The following is a 15575-nucleotide window of genomic DNA, read 5'->3' on the forward strand; positions in this document are numbered from 1 at the left end:
CATACAATAAACGTGACATCTAAAAGTTTTTTTTTTGGTTTCACGTATTTGTTAAGTTCAGAAGACTTTTAATTGTAGAGTGTTCTAAAATTTTAAACATAGATAGATTTCTTATGAAATAATATTGTAAAGATTTTTCTGGGGAAAAAATATTCATCACATAGTGAATTTTATTATTTGAACAAAAATATTCTATATTATAATGTAATTAAAATATTTACAATTTAGCTTAGATTACAACTTAATGTCAACATACCCTGTTCACTTTTCAACCGTTGTCCTCGGCAGAGAAGGCGGTGGCAAGACAACTCCAATGCTGTTACATCATTAAGTTATTTTTTTTTAAAAGAAACCTCGAGATTGTTTTTTATTATACATATTGCAGTGACAACGTCTACCCACTGAAATCCTTCACAACATGTTGAAAAGAGAAAAGAGGGCGAACTTTCACTAAATATAGAAGCTTGACCGGGAATATAAAAACCCTCGCCATTTTGCGGAAAAAGATAGGACTAATTGCACATTAAAAGGCGTATTAATATGTGTCAAAGGCAATTGAAGCGTCATCAAGCTAGGATTTTTATATTCTCGGTTGCTTTACTACAAAAATTATTTTCCTAGTAACACAGTCCCAAATTTTTTCCCTAAATTAAATTCACAGAACAAGCATGTTACATAAACTGAAAATCTTATATCGAAACTAAAGTCGTCGTTCAGGTACTTGTTATAAAAAATACATAAGTATATTAACAAAACATATCTTTTTGGATTAAAAAAAAAAATGTTCGTTAGTAAAAAAACGAGTTTGTATAATCTATACTTAATTTTAGGGCAAATAATAAGATCTCTACGCTTTATTATTGATGTGCGCGATATTATTAAAACTCAACCTGCTCGGTTGAGGCTTGATTATAAGTTTTTTTAATAATAATGGATTTTCTTATTCCGCACTATAACATAAACTATCAGATCATGACATCTGAAGCAATGTTTTAACAGAGGAGATTGAAAGATCATAAATATGTTTTTGCGCTTGCAACATAAACTTTAAAAATACTGAATTTCCGCTTCGTATTTTATCAGCCTCTTTTTAGTGCGACAAGAAACTTTTGGCACGCGGCCAATTACAGCGTTTATTTCGCTATATTGTAAATTGTCACTTTTGACAGCAAAAGTAACTGCCAGGTGTTTTTAGACGCCAAATTATAAATTATTTATAGTAGTTGATAAGTTGGCTCAAGTTCACTTTGATATGCCTAAACTTATAGTCTTATTATTGCTGTTTGTTTAAATTCTAATTTACACCAATGATATGCTAAAAATTACAAAACTTCACACATAGTTTCTCCACTTTGGAATTATATTTTATACTCTGGCAACACTAATTCTAACTGTCAATGTCACCAACGTAACAAAAGATGCCTGTCGCACTTTTAAATTTAGAATGACTACGTTAACTGCATTTCAACAATAAGGTGTAATGCAAATGCTTAAAAAGACTTAACACTTAACAGCTTGCAATTTAAGTGACATCTATACACAAAAAGCTTTTAACATCACCTACTTGCTCAATACGATATAAAGTGGCTTGATGAGTGACAATGCCAATTACAAAGATTCGCTTAAAAATAAATTGTACATGGTACATTCGGCTTGTTTTTTAATTAGAGTTAGTCATGTAAATTTTTTTTTAGGTATAAATGTATTTACAAACGTGAATGGTTGTAGCGCCTAGTCTGGCCTGTATATGGGTATTTTGGGTATAAATTCTATAAGAAGTACATACTCCATCATGGAAGATGAGTCGCAGTGCTGCTTGGTGAGTCGCCAGCGCAGGCCCAGTTTGTTGTACAGCCGACTGTTCTCCCATTCCAACAGCTTATTAAGTGAATGTTGCGTCTGAAACAACGAAAATAGTAAATTCATGTATATTCTCACTATAATTTTTTTTAAAAGGCAGACTAGATCGAAGATAAAGACTAGAAATCTATACTATTAATATAATAAAATGTAAATACACACTTTGTTATTATGTAGGATGTCATAAATCACAGCATATTTTTAAATAACTATTTCTTTTTACAAATAGCCCTACACTTACAAAACACTTTACATGTTTGTACTGTATTTAATGTAGGATGTGAATGAAATTAAAAAAAATAATGAGGAAAGAGGACAAAAACTTGAAACTCAAGAAACATGATTGCTAGATTGATTAGTAATAGTAATTGTTATCCAATGTCTACAACAAAATTTATTTAACTTTAATAAAATGAAGTTTTTTATAATGTAGAGGATGAAGCTGCACAGGAACAGCTAGCTTATTTATATAAAAATACTTACTCTTTTACTTAGACATATAACCGGCCAAAGAGAGCATCCAAGTGTGCAGCAGCAGCAAACACATCCGCAGAATAACCACTTCACGTTAACAGGCAATGTTTTCTTCAGTACACTGTTGATACGAGCCACCGTCGCTTGGTATTCCTCAGGTGCCACTCGGGATTGAAGTCCGGAAGGGAACTCATTGTTGAAGCGGTTACTTAAACCAAAACTGAAATAGAAACAGTCTACAATGTAGGAATTGTAAAGTTAATATACTGTTTGTAAATTAATCAATGTACTTTTACAACTTACTAAATGTGAATGTTTAGATGGATATTTGTTAAAAGACATCTCCAAACCAGCTCAATAGAACTTAATGAAATTTAGCATAGATATAGGACATAGCCTTGAAGAACTCAATGCGTTATTAAAGGTCCGCACATACAAAGTTGCAGGCAAAATCTAGTGATTTATTAACAGTCACTTAGCATTATTTTTGACTGCTTAAAACTATTGATATCAGTGTTAGTACATTGGTTGAAGTTTGACCATTATTCATAATCAAATATTTTTTATTTTAAATAGAAGTTTATTTTTTCCACATAAAATATGTCAAATTTCATGTTAGTATGTTTGCGCAGTTTAAGAAAAATTTAAAAAACTACACTCAACTTATTTATTTAATGATTATTAGTAGAGTGAAAGCGACTGCTGCCTATAAACATCCGCAATTGCACATGCATTGCCTACCATTCATTGACGGAGGAGATGCGCATAAAGAGGACATTTCCCCTTCCTATGCGTCCCCTCCACTGTCAAATCCACTTTTCCTTCCCATCCTTTCCCCTTCAGAAAAGGGTAGAAAGGGAAAGGGACTAAAATTAGGTCTCTGGCACCACACTCATCAGATGAAACGCGGAATTGTTTCCACTTCATGCCTTTTTTCTATGTGGTTGTGGTATTATATCAGGCGAGCCGGCCTATTCATGCGAAGATGTTAAAGCGGGCTCTACCATTGTTGTTGTCTTAAAAAGTAATTATTTACTTCACAAGTTATAATATTCAAAAGTCTTCACAATGTAATTCGTTTGCAACATTAATTAATACCAGTAATTACATTTACAATGTCATTACATTCCTTACAAATTAAGTTTGTTGCTTTGTTTAGTTACCATTCAAGTGTGTTCACATAAAAGACATATACATGTGAATTTACTTTACAATAGATAACAATGTTCAACAAACCAGTGTTTCAACAGTGGAAACACACAGCTTTGTAAAAATATAACTGGCATGAAATAAAATGTCAATTGATTTGTTGGATGTCTCATGAATTAATTGTCAGATATCCTCATTCAAAACCAGTATAAACGACAGTTGTATAAATTTTATCAAAGTGTAACCTATTTCAATGAATCTAGGAAAATATGGAGCAATATGATAACAGGCAGTTTATTTGTTACATTTGTTGTGAAACAGTAAATTAATATTTGTTATGTTAATAGTCATTATCATGTTTTTACATATTCATATTAAAGTTAAGACTCTCAATGGTTTCATTAACTTTGAATCACAGACTATTTGAATTAAAAAGTAATTGATCTGTTTTTAACTATATTTGGTTCAGAAGAATATTACTCTGCGTTCATTAATCTGTGCATATGAAAAATCTATTTTTGTACTGAGCAAAAATAACAGGATTGTTCTGTGATAAAGTGCAATACGTTCATAACGTAATCGGACACTGCAGATATTAAGCCTGTTACTTTCGCTTCAATGCAATTTAGTGCCCTATTAAATTTCATAAATTGACGTCTGGTCAATGTCCTCGTTCAAGAAAAGCTTCAATGCCATTGATCGACGATGACAAAGGAAACATGTTATAAATGCATTTTGTTAATATATCTTTATTGGTACCTCAATTAAAGATATACTTTTCGATTGTAACAACAGCTGATAAAATAAACCTTACACTGTCATGTTACCAGCTCCACGCACGACGATAGGATCAGGCACTAACGTTACATGTGTCTCTTCTATATTCTCCTCACTTTCAGTTTCGTCAAGATATATCGCGTCAAAGTCTGCCATTTTTCTTATTCACTAACTTAACAAATTACAAATAAACTTGTTTGATGAAACGACATAACAAAGCACAGTGTTTGTTGGACTTGGATTTTATTTATGAAAAAAAAAGTACTGAATGACGTTTTACTTAACTGAAAATGTTGCCATATAATAATATTTTAATTTTATTTATACATGTTTAGTTTTAAACTTGATAAAATAATAATGTAATGTAAGTTTTATTAAATTTTTAGGTAAAACGTACAAAACATATAAGAAGATATGCAATATTTGTTATCAAATTATAGTTTCATGAATTCGAATCTTAGGTGTCACTTATCTAGCCTGGAACAAGAAATAATTTTGAAAAGAATTAATTCTCTTGAAATTCCTGTAAATAGTAAACCATTAATGATTTAATTAAACACTAAGTAATAAATGATTATAATGGTTTAATGGAACGCCTGTGAGGTTAATAGCAGCAATATATATTTTAGGAGAATAACTCGAACTTTACAGTAGGTATCTGAATGTATCTGAATTTCATTGCGCTGTGAACTGATGCAATAATACTTTAGATTTCACGCATAATATTTGACAATATTTTTGAAAATCTGCTGATTTCAATCAAAAACACGTATAACTGAATGATATAAAAAAAATAACCAAAAACAATAATCCGATTTTATAAATTGAAAGAAGCTTTTTATTGCATCATTATTTAATTAAAAAATCTACAGTTTACGTTTTCTTCTCTATAATGTTGTCAAATACAAACTTTTGATGATTTCATTGTATTCTTGTAACATTCTTTGTTATATTTATGTATACATGTCGTATAAGCACAGGCTGTTATAAATGATCTTACATGCACTGTCTCACATGCTTTGATAAGGTGCAGCTGTGACCTAAAAACGATCGTGTTCGTAATACAACCTCCCTATTGCTATGCCTTTGAATCATGTGAATGAGACAAAATGATGTAATCACTTGTAGAATTTCTTTATCTAATAAAATTGAGCGTTTTTTCTTGCGAGATGTTTTGTTCTTTAAATCTGTTTCTATAATTAATAACATTTGTGTTATTAATTGTAGAAACTTTGGAGAAAACTTTTTTTAATCCTGCGCGGAAAAAGTTAGGGGCCAAAAGATAGTGGTTTTGATTGATTTCATACTACTGCTTGGAAAAAGAAATAAAGAAAGAGGATTTGTTTCAATTCAATAAGTATACTTAGAGGTAAATATTAAAACGATCCTCTTACACTGTCGACGTAAAAATGCCATAACTTTATCTAAAGTGACATTGGTTGGTGTTGGTGGATGTCTATTTTTTCTGTTCTATGTTTCAAATTTCAATTAGTTTCAAAAATTTCACTACTTTCTGAAATGTTTAAAACCCTTGTATGAATGAACCCTTGGAAGACTAAATAACATTTTGACTATTACGTAAAAGACTACTACTAAATTAGAACCAGTATACTTAAAAAAAAAATATTAGTGATTTCATCATAAGAATTTCGGTATAAATAATTCAAGTGATCGATAAAGGGTATAGGGCCGTGACAATCGCAATGTTTTTGCCAGGCCCCGACGCGTGCAGTCTAGACACACACTATATAAGACGCCTGCGAACACCCCTAAGCATTCAAAAGCACATACGCTCCAGTCCCTAACATAGGCTCGCAAAATGAAGGTAAATTCGATAACATTTAATTTATTAAATACAGAATTAATTTCATATTTAAGGTTAAAATTTCTAACTAAATTAAACTTAACTTTTCTAATTTAACTTAAACACTATTTTTGTGTAATAAATCAAGTATTATTACATCAAGCTTTCATCCTATTTAAAAATGTTTTTTTTTCGAAAACTGAGAGTAACTTTTTTGCATAAACTTTAAATATTTTGATTTTAAATGCATAATTCAAAACGTAAACTTCTTTTCTCAATTCATATATTAAACGACAGTTATGTTGTTATTCCAGGTCTTAATCTTAGCAGCTGTATTGATGGTGTGCAGGGAGGCGGCTGGAGGTCTGCCCCTAGCGCCATACGCTTACGCCCGACCTTTGGCAATCGCTAGGCCAGCGTTGGCTCCCTATGCGGTAGCTCCGGCCATTGCTAAAGTCGCCGCTGTTGAAGACTACGACCCTAACCCGCAATATTCCTACGCTTATGATATACAAGATGCTCTTACAGGTAAGTTAAATATTTGCTTCTATATTTACAAACCAGGCACAACGGAAATGGTTTCTCTACCCTAGCTCGTATCCCATATGGTGGTGGGGTCGGCATGGCTCCTTAGATTCCACGATACGTAAATTTGTCGTCAGTTGTTAAATGTCTACAATTTGATATGAGGATTCTCAAAAAATGATACTGGATACATAAATGTACACCTCTGTAGGAAAGATGAGATTTTAGATATGGAAAAAAACGAAGGGCTAGACTACAAAATATGTTATTGTCAAACAAAAGTTTAGATTTAACTACGATTGCTTATAACTACAGTAATTATTATTACTCTAGAGATTCGGCTTACTTGTTACGTGCCTGAAACAGTTCAATTTCAATTAAAATTACAGCTGACGTAAAATTTAAGTAAAATTTTTTTGGTCTTTCAAATCTTACTTGTTGTAGCTAATATGTACAGTACTGGCATTACACATAGAAGTTTCTCTTGTAATAATTACTTAATTTTTCTATACCCAGGTGACTCCAAGAGTCAACACGAGACGCGATCTGGTGACGTAGTTCAAGGTTCCTACTCGCTGGTGGACCCTGACGGCACCCGCCGCGTGGTCGAGTACACCGCCGACCCGCACAACGGCTTCAACGCTGTCGTCCACAGACAACCTCTGGGAGCAGTCAAAGCAGAAGCACCTGGATACTTGCACTAGTTTTGATCTTATAAGCGCGCTTATTCCAACTTTACTTCTACATAAGCTTCAATAAGTAAAAACATCAGAAATAATGATATAAAAGGATTTTTTTGTACAAAAATAACATATGAAATATTTAACTTAATGAATATAACGTTTGAAGGAAAATAAGGCATGAAACTGTCACAACGTAATTTATATTAATTGTGGCCCGAATCTTTTAAAAGCTCTCTAAAAAGTGTAAACAATTTATGTTTTTAAGAATGTAAAGTTGTGTTTAAGCAAGCTAAACTTGCCTCACGTGACCTGAACCTATTTGTACTCGTATTTTATATTGTTGCAAACATATTTATATTTGTTTTGTTCAAAATGTTAATACTAAGGTAATAAATTAGTGGAATCGAATATTTCGTTTTATTTCCATAATGTACGGATTGTGCTCACACATACTCGTACATACAAATGCTCATATATTTTGGAATCTATCGAATCGTTCCGAAAGTAAAAAAATATTTTTGGCTGTAATGCCTTTAAAAAAAACAATCTTTATAATAGCAACGGTATAACGAAGAGAAAAAGTGATATACTAAAAAAACAAAAGACAAATATTCATAACATGAGTTATGTATATTTTTTTCCATTTGGTAAATGCATACATTTATAACGTTCTCTAAATAAGTAAACCAAACGGAACGGAAAGTAATCTATAATTGTAAAATTATACCTCTTACAAATGTGTGTTACCGCGCGGTAACATGATATTCTTGTATCTATCAACAACGAAAACTTTGTCACATAAACTAAATCCAAATAGTTACGTTTAAGTAAAATATTTTATAACTATTTGTGTATGACAGATGCAATTTCTCTTGTAGATAAACATTACAAGTTAACCTATGTGGTTGTTTCGGGTGTCTAGGCGTCGGAACATTTAAATTAGCTGATCAAATATTTGTTACCCTATTATCCTGAAAAATAACTTTCCCTTCCCTTTTTATAAGACTACCAAAATGTGAATAAATCCGAAGTATTTTGATACACCGATATTTCTAGATAGAGGTTGTTAGGTAATATCTGGTAGTAGTTTATTTGCCAATTTATAAGGTACAATGTTATGACAGGTAGGCGAGGAGGACCTCTCTGGGGTTAGATGTCCCCTAGAGAATAAAAATATATGAAACAGATATAAAAAACTACATCAAATACCAATACTGTACTATTGCTACTAGTACTAATGAATCTAGCCTAGATCATGGACTGGTGACGCCATTGTATTATGGTAATAAATAGTCTGTGAGTATTATTAATAATTACCGCAGGGTTTCACTGCGGAAACATGTACATTAAAAACATATCGTAATTTCTGTATTTTTGATAATGTGACAATAAAAATAAATATCCTCTGTACAATTTGAACTGTGGTAACTTAGGGTGATAATATGTTGTTGCAAAAAAACAAATAAAGTTGCAAAAAAATTCCATTGCATTTGTGCGTATGTGATTATTATCCTTTCACCTACAAAGTTAAGTGTCAACAAAATCAACTGAGGTTAAGTTACAAAGAATCAGGCCTATTACGAAACATCCGAATCTAGACCGGTAACAAAAGTCTGCGGTCAACTAAACTCGTCTAAGCTGGCGACCAGATTAAATTACAAGCACTGGTTTAAAATTAGCATATTGTTATTTAGATTACTTCAATAAATAAACGCTTACAACTTTTTCACTGGATTTTCGTTGGTTTATTTTTTTACGACGTTTTCTTAAATCGTGAGGCAAAAAGACGTTAAGTGGTAAGTTTTGTTTCTATTAATTTGAAAATAATTAATGTTTATTTGTAATTTTACATCAAAATGATGATAAAATCTATTTTACGAAAGCTATTCAAAGTTTTGATACGCGTTGATGTCTTTTGTATCGCTTGTAGCCATTTATTAGTTGGTGGTTTTAAGTAATTTTTTTAACTTATAAGTGAAATTTAAGTATATAAAAATATATTTTCTAATGAATTTGTGTATAAAGTAAATTATTAATACGCTTTAATGAGTCGGCAGCGTGGTGAGCGGTAATAACATGTAAGCTATAATAATTCGTTACTCAACATGCTCTATCTATTACGCACTTACAACTTCTACTGGAAATGTACTTTTGCTATAGATTTTTAAATGACACATATTGAGCAACGACAGGTAGAAAATGAGGGATGCTTTTGAAATTAAAAAACAAAAAGCTTTAGTGATTTTCGGCGAACGCAAAACTCAAACAGTCAACCATAAATGCGGTACAAAGTTAAACTTAGGAATAAACTGAGTATAAGCAAATATAAGTACAAATTTCAAATCAGTTTATTCATAAGATTAACTTTATACCACGCTTATTTGTAAGGTTGAAAGTATTCCTTACTATATTTGTTTTTTATTACTTTAGTCACTTCCATTTATTTGAAATATTCGTTTAATTTTACAATAAAAATACAGGAAACTTCCTACACTGCGCTACTTCCCATAGCCTACAAATAAAGTATAAAGAATGACGTCACTTTTCGTGAATTACAGGAAGTACAATATTGTTTATGGTACGTTCAATTTTATGTGGCTCACTGTATAGAATAATGAACAGAATGGATAAAGCATTAGATTGTTATATATTTTACTGATTTTTTCACAGAGGTAATGAGTATATCAAGTGACTTTATTTTTAACAAGAGAATATACAGAATAACTCCACTAAGTTTACTTTACCGTTACTCTTTAAAAATAAATAATAAATAATTCAATATTGACACCTGTCCCGTCCACAATTTTTTTGTTATTTCTATGACCATTCAAAGCTAACAAATAAGTAATTTTAGATCTGATAAATGTAAACTTATTGGGGCATGACTGAGGACGAAAGTAAAGGTAACGATCATAAGTCGATCAAAACTTACTAATAATTTATTAATGAATTAGTAGTGTCTCCAATTGCAAGTGCATTACTCTGTGACAAGCGCGGTGTGCAACACGGAACATTCGAGTGAACGCACACCTCTATAAATACACGCAGCCTCGAGACACAACGCTATTTACTTACAACCCTAACAGCGAGCCGGTTCATACACAAGGGTAAAAATCACCCTAACTACATATTCAAATCTTTATCTTAGGCTTAGAATGTTTTACGCGAGTATTTAAGTTTACTGTTGGTTTATATGTAAGTCAATTGCAGCGACCATACCGTATAAACGACAGTTTAAATTGTCGAACTGCGATTTGTATTTCCTGAGTGTCATAGTGCTACAGTTAGTTGGGTTTTAAGTTATTTAATTAACAGAGTATAGTTTAGTGCGACTTATCATTCCAGATGTGGTGTGTGATCGCAAGTGCGTGCTTCATTCCAGCAGTCATCAGCATCATTGTTACGGATTATCCACCGACGAGTACCGAGTACAACTATTCGTACAATGTTGTTAATCCATCGACAGGCGACGCGAAGAGTGTACACGAGACGAGACAAGGAAATACAGTCACTGGATCATATTCTCTAATCGATCCTGACGGAACAAGACGCACCGTCAAATACATCGCCGGACCGAAGATAGGATTCAAAGCGGTCGTACATAGTGAACCTGAAACACCTTATAATCCACCAATCCCAGTCCCTCCTAATCCTCAGCCGTTAGTTCGGCTAACACCGATAACTTACGTGCATAAAATACTGCCGCGTCCAATTTACGTGCCTGTTACTACTAACAACAGAAGTTACTTCACGCCGGGTTCCACAGTCGCGGATAGACCCGCACTTAATGAAGGAGAATATTTTGAACCTAATAAAGATTACTATCATTCTAATAGAATCTAGTTATGTTATTAAAGTACTAATATACGAACAAAGTACCTTATTCTTATTGTGATAATAGTCAATAATTTAAATGTGATTAAAATCTGTAAACCTTATAAAACAATGTATTATTTTTGTATGAATTTATTTATTTCTAGTACTGATGAAATTGTGGAAAATAAGATGGGGTCGAAGGTTCATGTTCCTATCTTTCGTCATAATACGAACAGAAACCAACTACGGATACCGTTAAAATTTTAATAATCAATTAAATTACTATGAGTAAGACTTATTAGATTTGATTTGCCTCGTACTACGCTCTGTAATTTACGCGCATAGGGCTGCAATTATACATATCTACAAGATAAGTAAAAAGATGAGTTGATAATAAAAACGCAAGTTTTTCAATTATAATTAAAATATTCACGCAATGGATTGATGGAAATTTTAGAGGAACCGTATAACACAAAGAATTAATTAATATTACAATTTTACTAACATGCTACAATTTTACCTAGCTGTGGTAGCGATAAACAATATTTGGGTTTAACTCGTAAATTCAATTTTTCAATAACTTTTCCAGTCTTCCAACAGTAAACTATCCAAACCACAACCTGCATCGATAACATTTTTATTGTAATTTTATCGCCGATGTCCACTGATGAAAGACCTTTACAAAGATATTGCCGTCCTTCTTATTTTGTTTAGAAAAACTGAGACAAGAATATATTTTTTATACTTATTCCAGCAATGGTAGTAAAAGGTTAACATTTTGAGTAACCATAATGATATAATCAACGCCAATGGTAACTTAATAAAACAAAATAAAAAAAAAGAAATAAAATCACACAAACGTATGAAAGAAAACAATAAGAGAAATTTGTTATAACAAATGATATAATTTGTATTATAATCTGTTTGCAAAAGGATATAATAAGCGAGGCTAAGCCGAGTGGCGACCAACTTCAAGGTCGCGCGGGAAGTGGGTCGGCGAACGGACTCTCTGCGACCTTACTTGCTAACAATACGCGAACACCAGCGTTCAATGGGCTTTCTTATAGACTGTTTTTGTTCCTTACTAATGTTATTTATGTTTAAAAGTAAAGATAATGGGGGTTTATCCGCCTTTCGAAACTTTAAACTATTCCTCATTCACAAATCAATTACGCTACGCTGAGATTTTATAAAAAAGGATTAAAAAAGACAACATAATATAGTAAATTACATTTACATTATTCGAAACACTTAAAGATTTTTATTATCAATTATCGTTTAAGTACAATAAAATAAACATTAAGTACACAACACTACATCGTAAATAGTAACTCAACATTATTTCCTGAAATCAAACAAAAGTCACTCAACAAACACATCTTATTCAAGAATTTTATATCTCTGTATCTGCATAAATTAGCCATACATAAATGCATTAAAAATATTAAAGTGTTTTAGCATGTGACTGTAAAAACTTAAAGTATCAAAACACAAAAGAAAATTGCATATGACTGAACCATCTATAGCGGTGCGACTGGACACAACTCGAACCAGTACCCACAGCCGCAGCGCTTCGGCTCTCCTAGGTGGAGCCACATGTACTCGATGTGGTTGGTCTCCGGGAAGCAGACGCAACCAACAATCCGCTTGTTAAACGCACTAGGAATGAGATTCGGACACGCCCAAGTACCAGGACCTGGGATACAATAGTAGTGTTAAACAAACAGTCTTGGCATAAAGGAGTCAAAAGTCTATCGAGACACAAATTCCAAAACATACTTCAATCCTCTTCGCTTTCTTTCGTACATTCATTTCGGCAGTAACCCAGTTTCGGTAGTGAGTAAGATATAAGATAATTAAGCTGTCCCTTAGCGTATATTTGTCGTACTAAGTCTAAGAACACCCGTAATTGGACTTTGAGTACGACAATAAAACGGTGGAACGAGTGAGAGTGAAATATAGGAACTTAAATTACCTTTCTTAATAGCCATCATGCGAAATGGGTCGCAGTCGCCGGCGAGGTGTGCGAGTAGCTCCCGCTTTTCCAGGCCGGTCACGTGATCTAGGTGGTCGTGCATCTTGGTTCTGATGCCCGCGCGCACGAAACTCATTGCGCGTCGCCTCCACATTGATAACTGTTGTCACAAAGAATGTATTTAATTAAATAATATACGGTTTAATACAGTTAACAAGTTCTTTATAATTTAATTTATAAATTGTTCGATTGTTTTAACGAGTTTACATGGTAAATAAGATACAGCCATCATTAGTTACTCGACTGACTGGGCCTTCAACCACACTGACCCATTGCGGGTTGGTTGACTTTACAAATTTATGAATTTCTTCGCAGATATATGCGGGGGAGATCACGATATTCTCCTTTACCGTGAGAAAGGTGGGTAAAGATAAATAAATTTAGTAATGAAAATGAAATAATACAATCGTTAAAATTTATTTAAACGAGTAGAAGTTGAAGTAATATTTCTATTTATTCTTTTATATCTCAGTATAGTTGAAATAAAGACGCATATATTCTAACCTTAAAAAACAACTACTTAAAATTAAAAGTAAAGTTTTCATTCAACAAACGCCTGACAAAAGATTTTTCGATGTTTACTATAACGTTAGCTTGGTATATTTTTCAATAGGCGGTTTTGTATAAACAGTCTATTCTAGAACGGTGCGCTGTCACGCATGTTTACCTTCTACATATTAATCGGAAATATATTGTAGTTAATGAATACTTACGGTGTAATTTCCGAAGATTTTAATCTCAACAAACACTAACAATGTTTTAGTTTAAAACGAATTTAATCAATTTAAAACACTCGAACAACAGTGACACTAAATTGACATTGACATGTTTGTTTTAATTTAAATTTTGACAAGTAAATGTTACTGGATGACAGGATTTTTTTAGAAATCCAATTTAAAACAATAATCAAATAGCTTTTTTACATACTATTTGTTTACCCGCGACTCCATTTACGCGGTATTAAAATACTTAATTAGTTACTTAGGACATATAGGCAACTAATTAAATTTAGAGTATGTTTTACATCTATGCCTTTCAGCGAGATCTGTTCTAGAGATTACGTAGAACAAACATCCATTCATCCATCTTTATTTACATAACTAGCTTTCGCCCGCGACTCCGACCGCGTGGAGTTAAAAAAACAAAAGTAGCCTATGTGTTCTTCCAAACTATGCTCTAGATATACGCCAAATTTATTCCAGATCCGTTAAGCCGTTTAGGCTACAAACTCTAACAAACATTCATCCATCCATTTAAACTTTCACATTTATAATATTAGAAATAACCTATCGTATATTTAATTACGCAATAATTATGCAATAATTTCAGTCAGAATATTTACTCGACCTGCAATATTTCTTTTGCCCTTTAACACGATCTGTTTAAAAACCTGATCAATGTAACTTTACCGTGAACTTATTCATTTAATACCAAAAAAATATTACAATATTAAGGTAATTTTATCAAAGGTATATTTGTTTTAATGTATTTGAATGAGATATCACGAGATATTTACGATACAAATCGATTACGTTACTAACACTTTTTGCTAGGCCTCTTCCTTTTGTATTGGAGTTTTATAACCGAAGATCTGACTAAGAACTGAATTCTTCACTAAAAAGCCACAACCAATAAACTTTTGAACTATAGTATAATCCGAAATCTTGCAATAAAAAATAACTCTCACAACTTTATCTATCATCAGATAAATTAATTAAAAACCAATCTCACAAATCAAGTCTATTGTTTCCGATAGCAACAAGTGCATGTGAATCGACCTATATTTCCCTTGCGTTCAAGATGAAACAATAAAATTACGTCAGCGATGTATGCGCGTGCGCAAGGACATCGTGCTTGAAGAAAGCCGGCTCAATTAAAATGCAAGTGATCTTTAAGCTACAGATCAATCATAGCTACGGTAACCATGCTCACCACTTAAAAGAAGATAGTCCTGATTGGCAGAATAGTAGCCATAATAAACAATGAATAAATATATCAAATAAATAACTGTCCAAGAATGCTTTCCTTAATTATAGTTTACAAGTATAAGTAAGTGGTTATCTATTTTGTCCTTATCTTCGTGATGTTTCTCGGTGTCGTCGATTTACTTAACACTTCAGTTGCCAAAGTGCTTTTAAGTTCACTTAAGATTTTTAACTTAAGATCTGCAAATATCGGCTTCAGCAATTGCAGTTAGTTAAATTTGAAATGAGATCAAAGTAAGTGAAATATTTTCTAAAAAGTTACTTATTTCTGAATGTCCGATCTTAAATAAATATGATATGGATTTATTAATAAAGTGATATAGCCTACTTGATCTTGATATCTTGTTATACTAACCGTTTCGGGAGAGTAGCGACTTCCACAAAACGTTTCATTGTGACGAAACATTCAAACGCGACCGGTTTATACTCGTGAGGCTGCGAGCTGAGAGCAAGCGCAATGATATAAT

The 15575-nt window shown here is 32.4% G+C and overlaps 4 protein-coding genes across 4 annotated transcripts; 2 read left to right on the top strand and 2 right to left on the bottom strand.

Moving 5' to 3' along the window:
- Positions 1 to 152: 152 nt before the first annotated feature.
- On the bottom strand, positions 153 to 4525 carry LOC106104297 (cysteine-rich hydrophobic domain-containing protein 2). Its single transcript, XM_013284308.1, has 3 exons — positions 4298 to 4525; positions 2344 to 2554; positions 153 to 1899 (listed from the first exon to the last, which is right to left on the bottom strand). The coding sequence occupies exons 1-3, from the start codon at positions 4414 to 4416 to the stop codon at positions 1732 to 1734; spliced, it is 498 nt and encodes a 165-aa protein (XP_013139762.1). The 5' UTR covers positions 4417 to 4525; the 3' UTR covers positions 153 to 1731.
- Positions 4526 to 5973: 1448 nt separating this feature from the next.
- LOC106104125 (larval cuticle protein A2B-like) lies at positions 5974 to 7680 on the top strand. The gene is made up of 3 exons (XM_013284076.1): positions 5974 to 6085; positions 6379 to 6592; positions 7106 to 7680. Exons 1-3 carry the CDS (start codon positions 6080 to 6082, stop codon positions 7291 to 7293), a joined length of 408 nt encoding a protein of 135 aa, XP_013139530.1. The 5' UTR covers positions 5974 to 6079; the 3' UTR covers positions 7294 to 7680.
- Positions 7681 to 10328: 2648 nt separating this feature from the next.
- LOC106104166 (cuticle protein 19.8-like) lies at positions 10329 to 11215 on the top strand. Its single transcript, XM_013284118.1, has 2 exons — positions 10329 to 10379; positions 10618 to 11215. The coding sequence occupies exon 2, from the start codon at positions 10618 to 10620 to the stop codon at positions 11113 to 11115; it is 498 nt and encodes a 165-aa protein (XP_013139572.1). The 5' UTR covers positions 10329 to 10379; the 3' UTR covers positions 11116 to 11215.
- Positions 11216 to 12452: 1237 nt separating this feature from the next.
- On the bottom strand, positions 12453 to 13217 carry LOC106104157 (cytochrome c oxidase subunit 5B, mitochondrial-like). The gene is made up of 2 exons (XM_013284111.1): positions 13064 to 13217; positions 12453 to 12784 (listed from the first exon to the last, which is right to left on the bottom strand). The coding sequence occupies exons 1-2, from the start codon at positions 13215 to 13217 to the stop codon at positions 12609 to 12611; spliced, it is 330 nt and encodes a 109-aa protein (XP_013139565.1). The 3' UTR covers positions 12453 to 12608.
- Between the last annotated feature and the right edge of the window lie 2358 nt (positions 13218 to 15575).

Source organism: Papilio polytes, unplaced genomic scaffold (genome assembly GCF_000836215.1).
Source record: "Papilio polytes unplaced genomic scaffold, Ppol_1.0 DF823691.1, whole genome shotgun sequence".
NCBI classification, from domain to species: Eukaryota; Metazoa; Arthropoda; class Insecta; order Lepidoptera; family Papilionidae; genus Papilio; species Papilio polytes.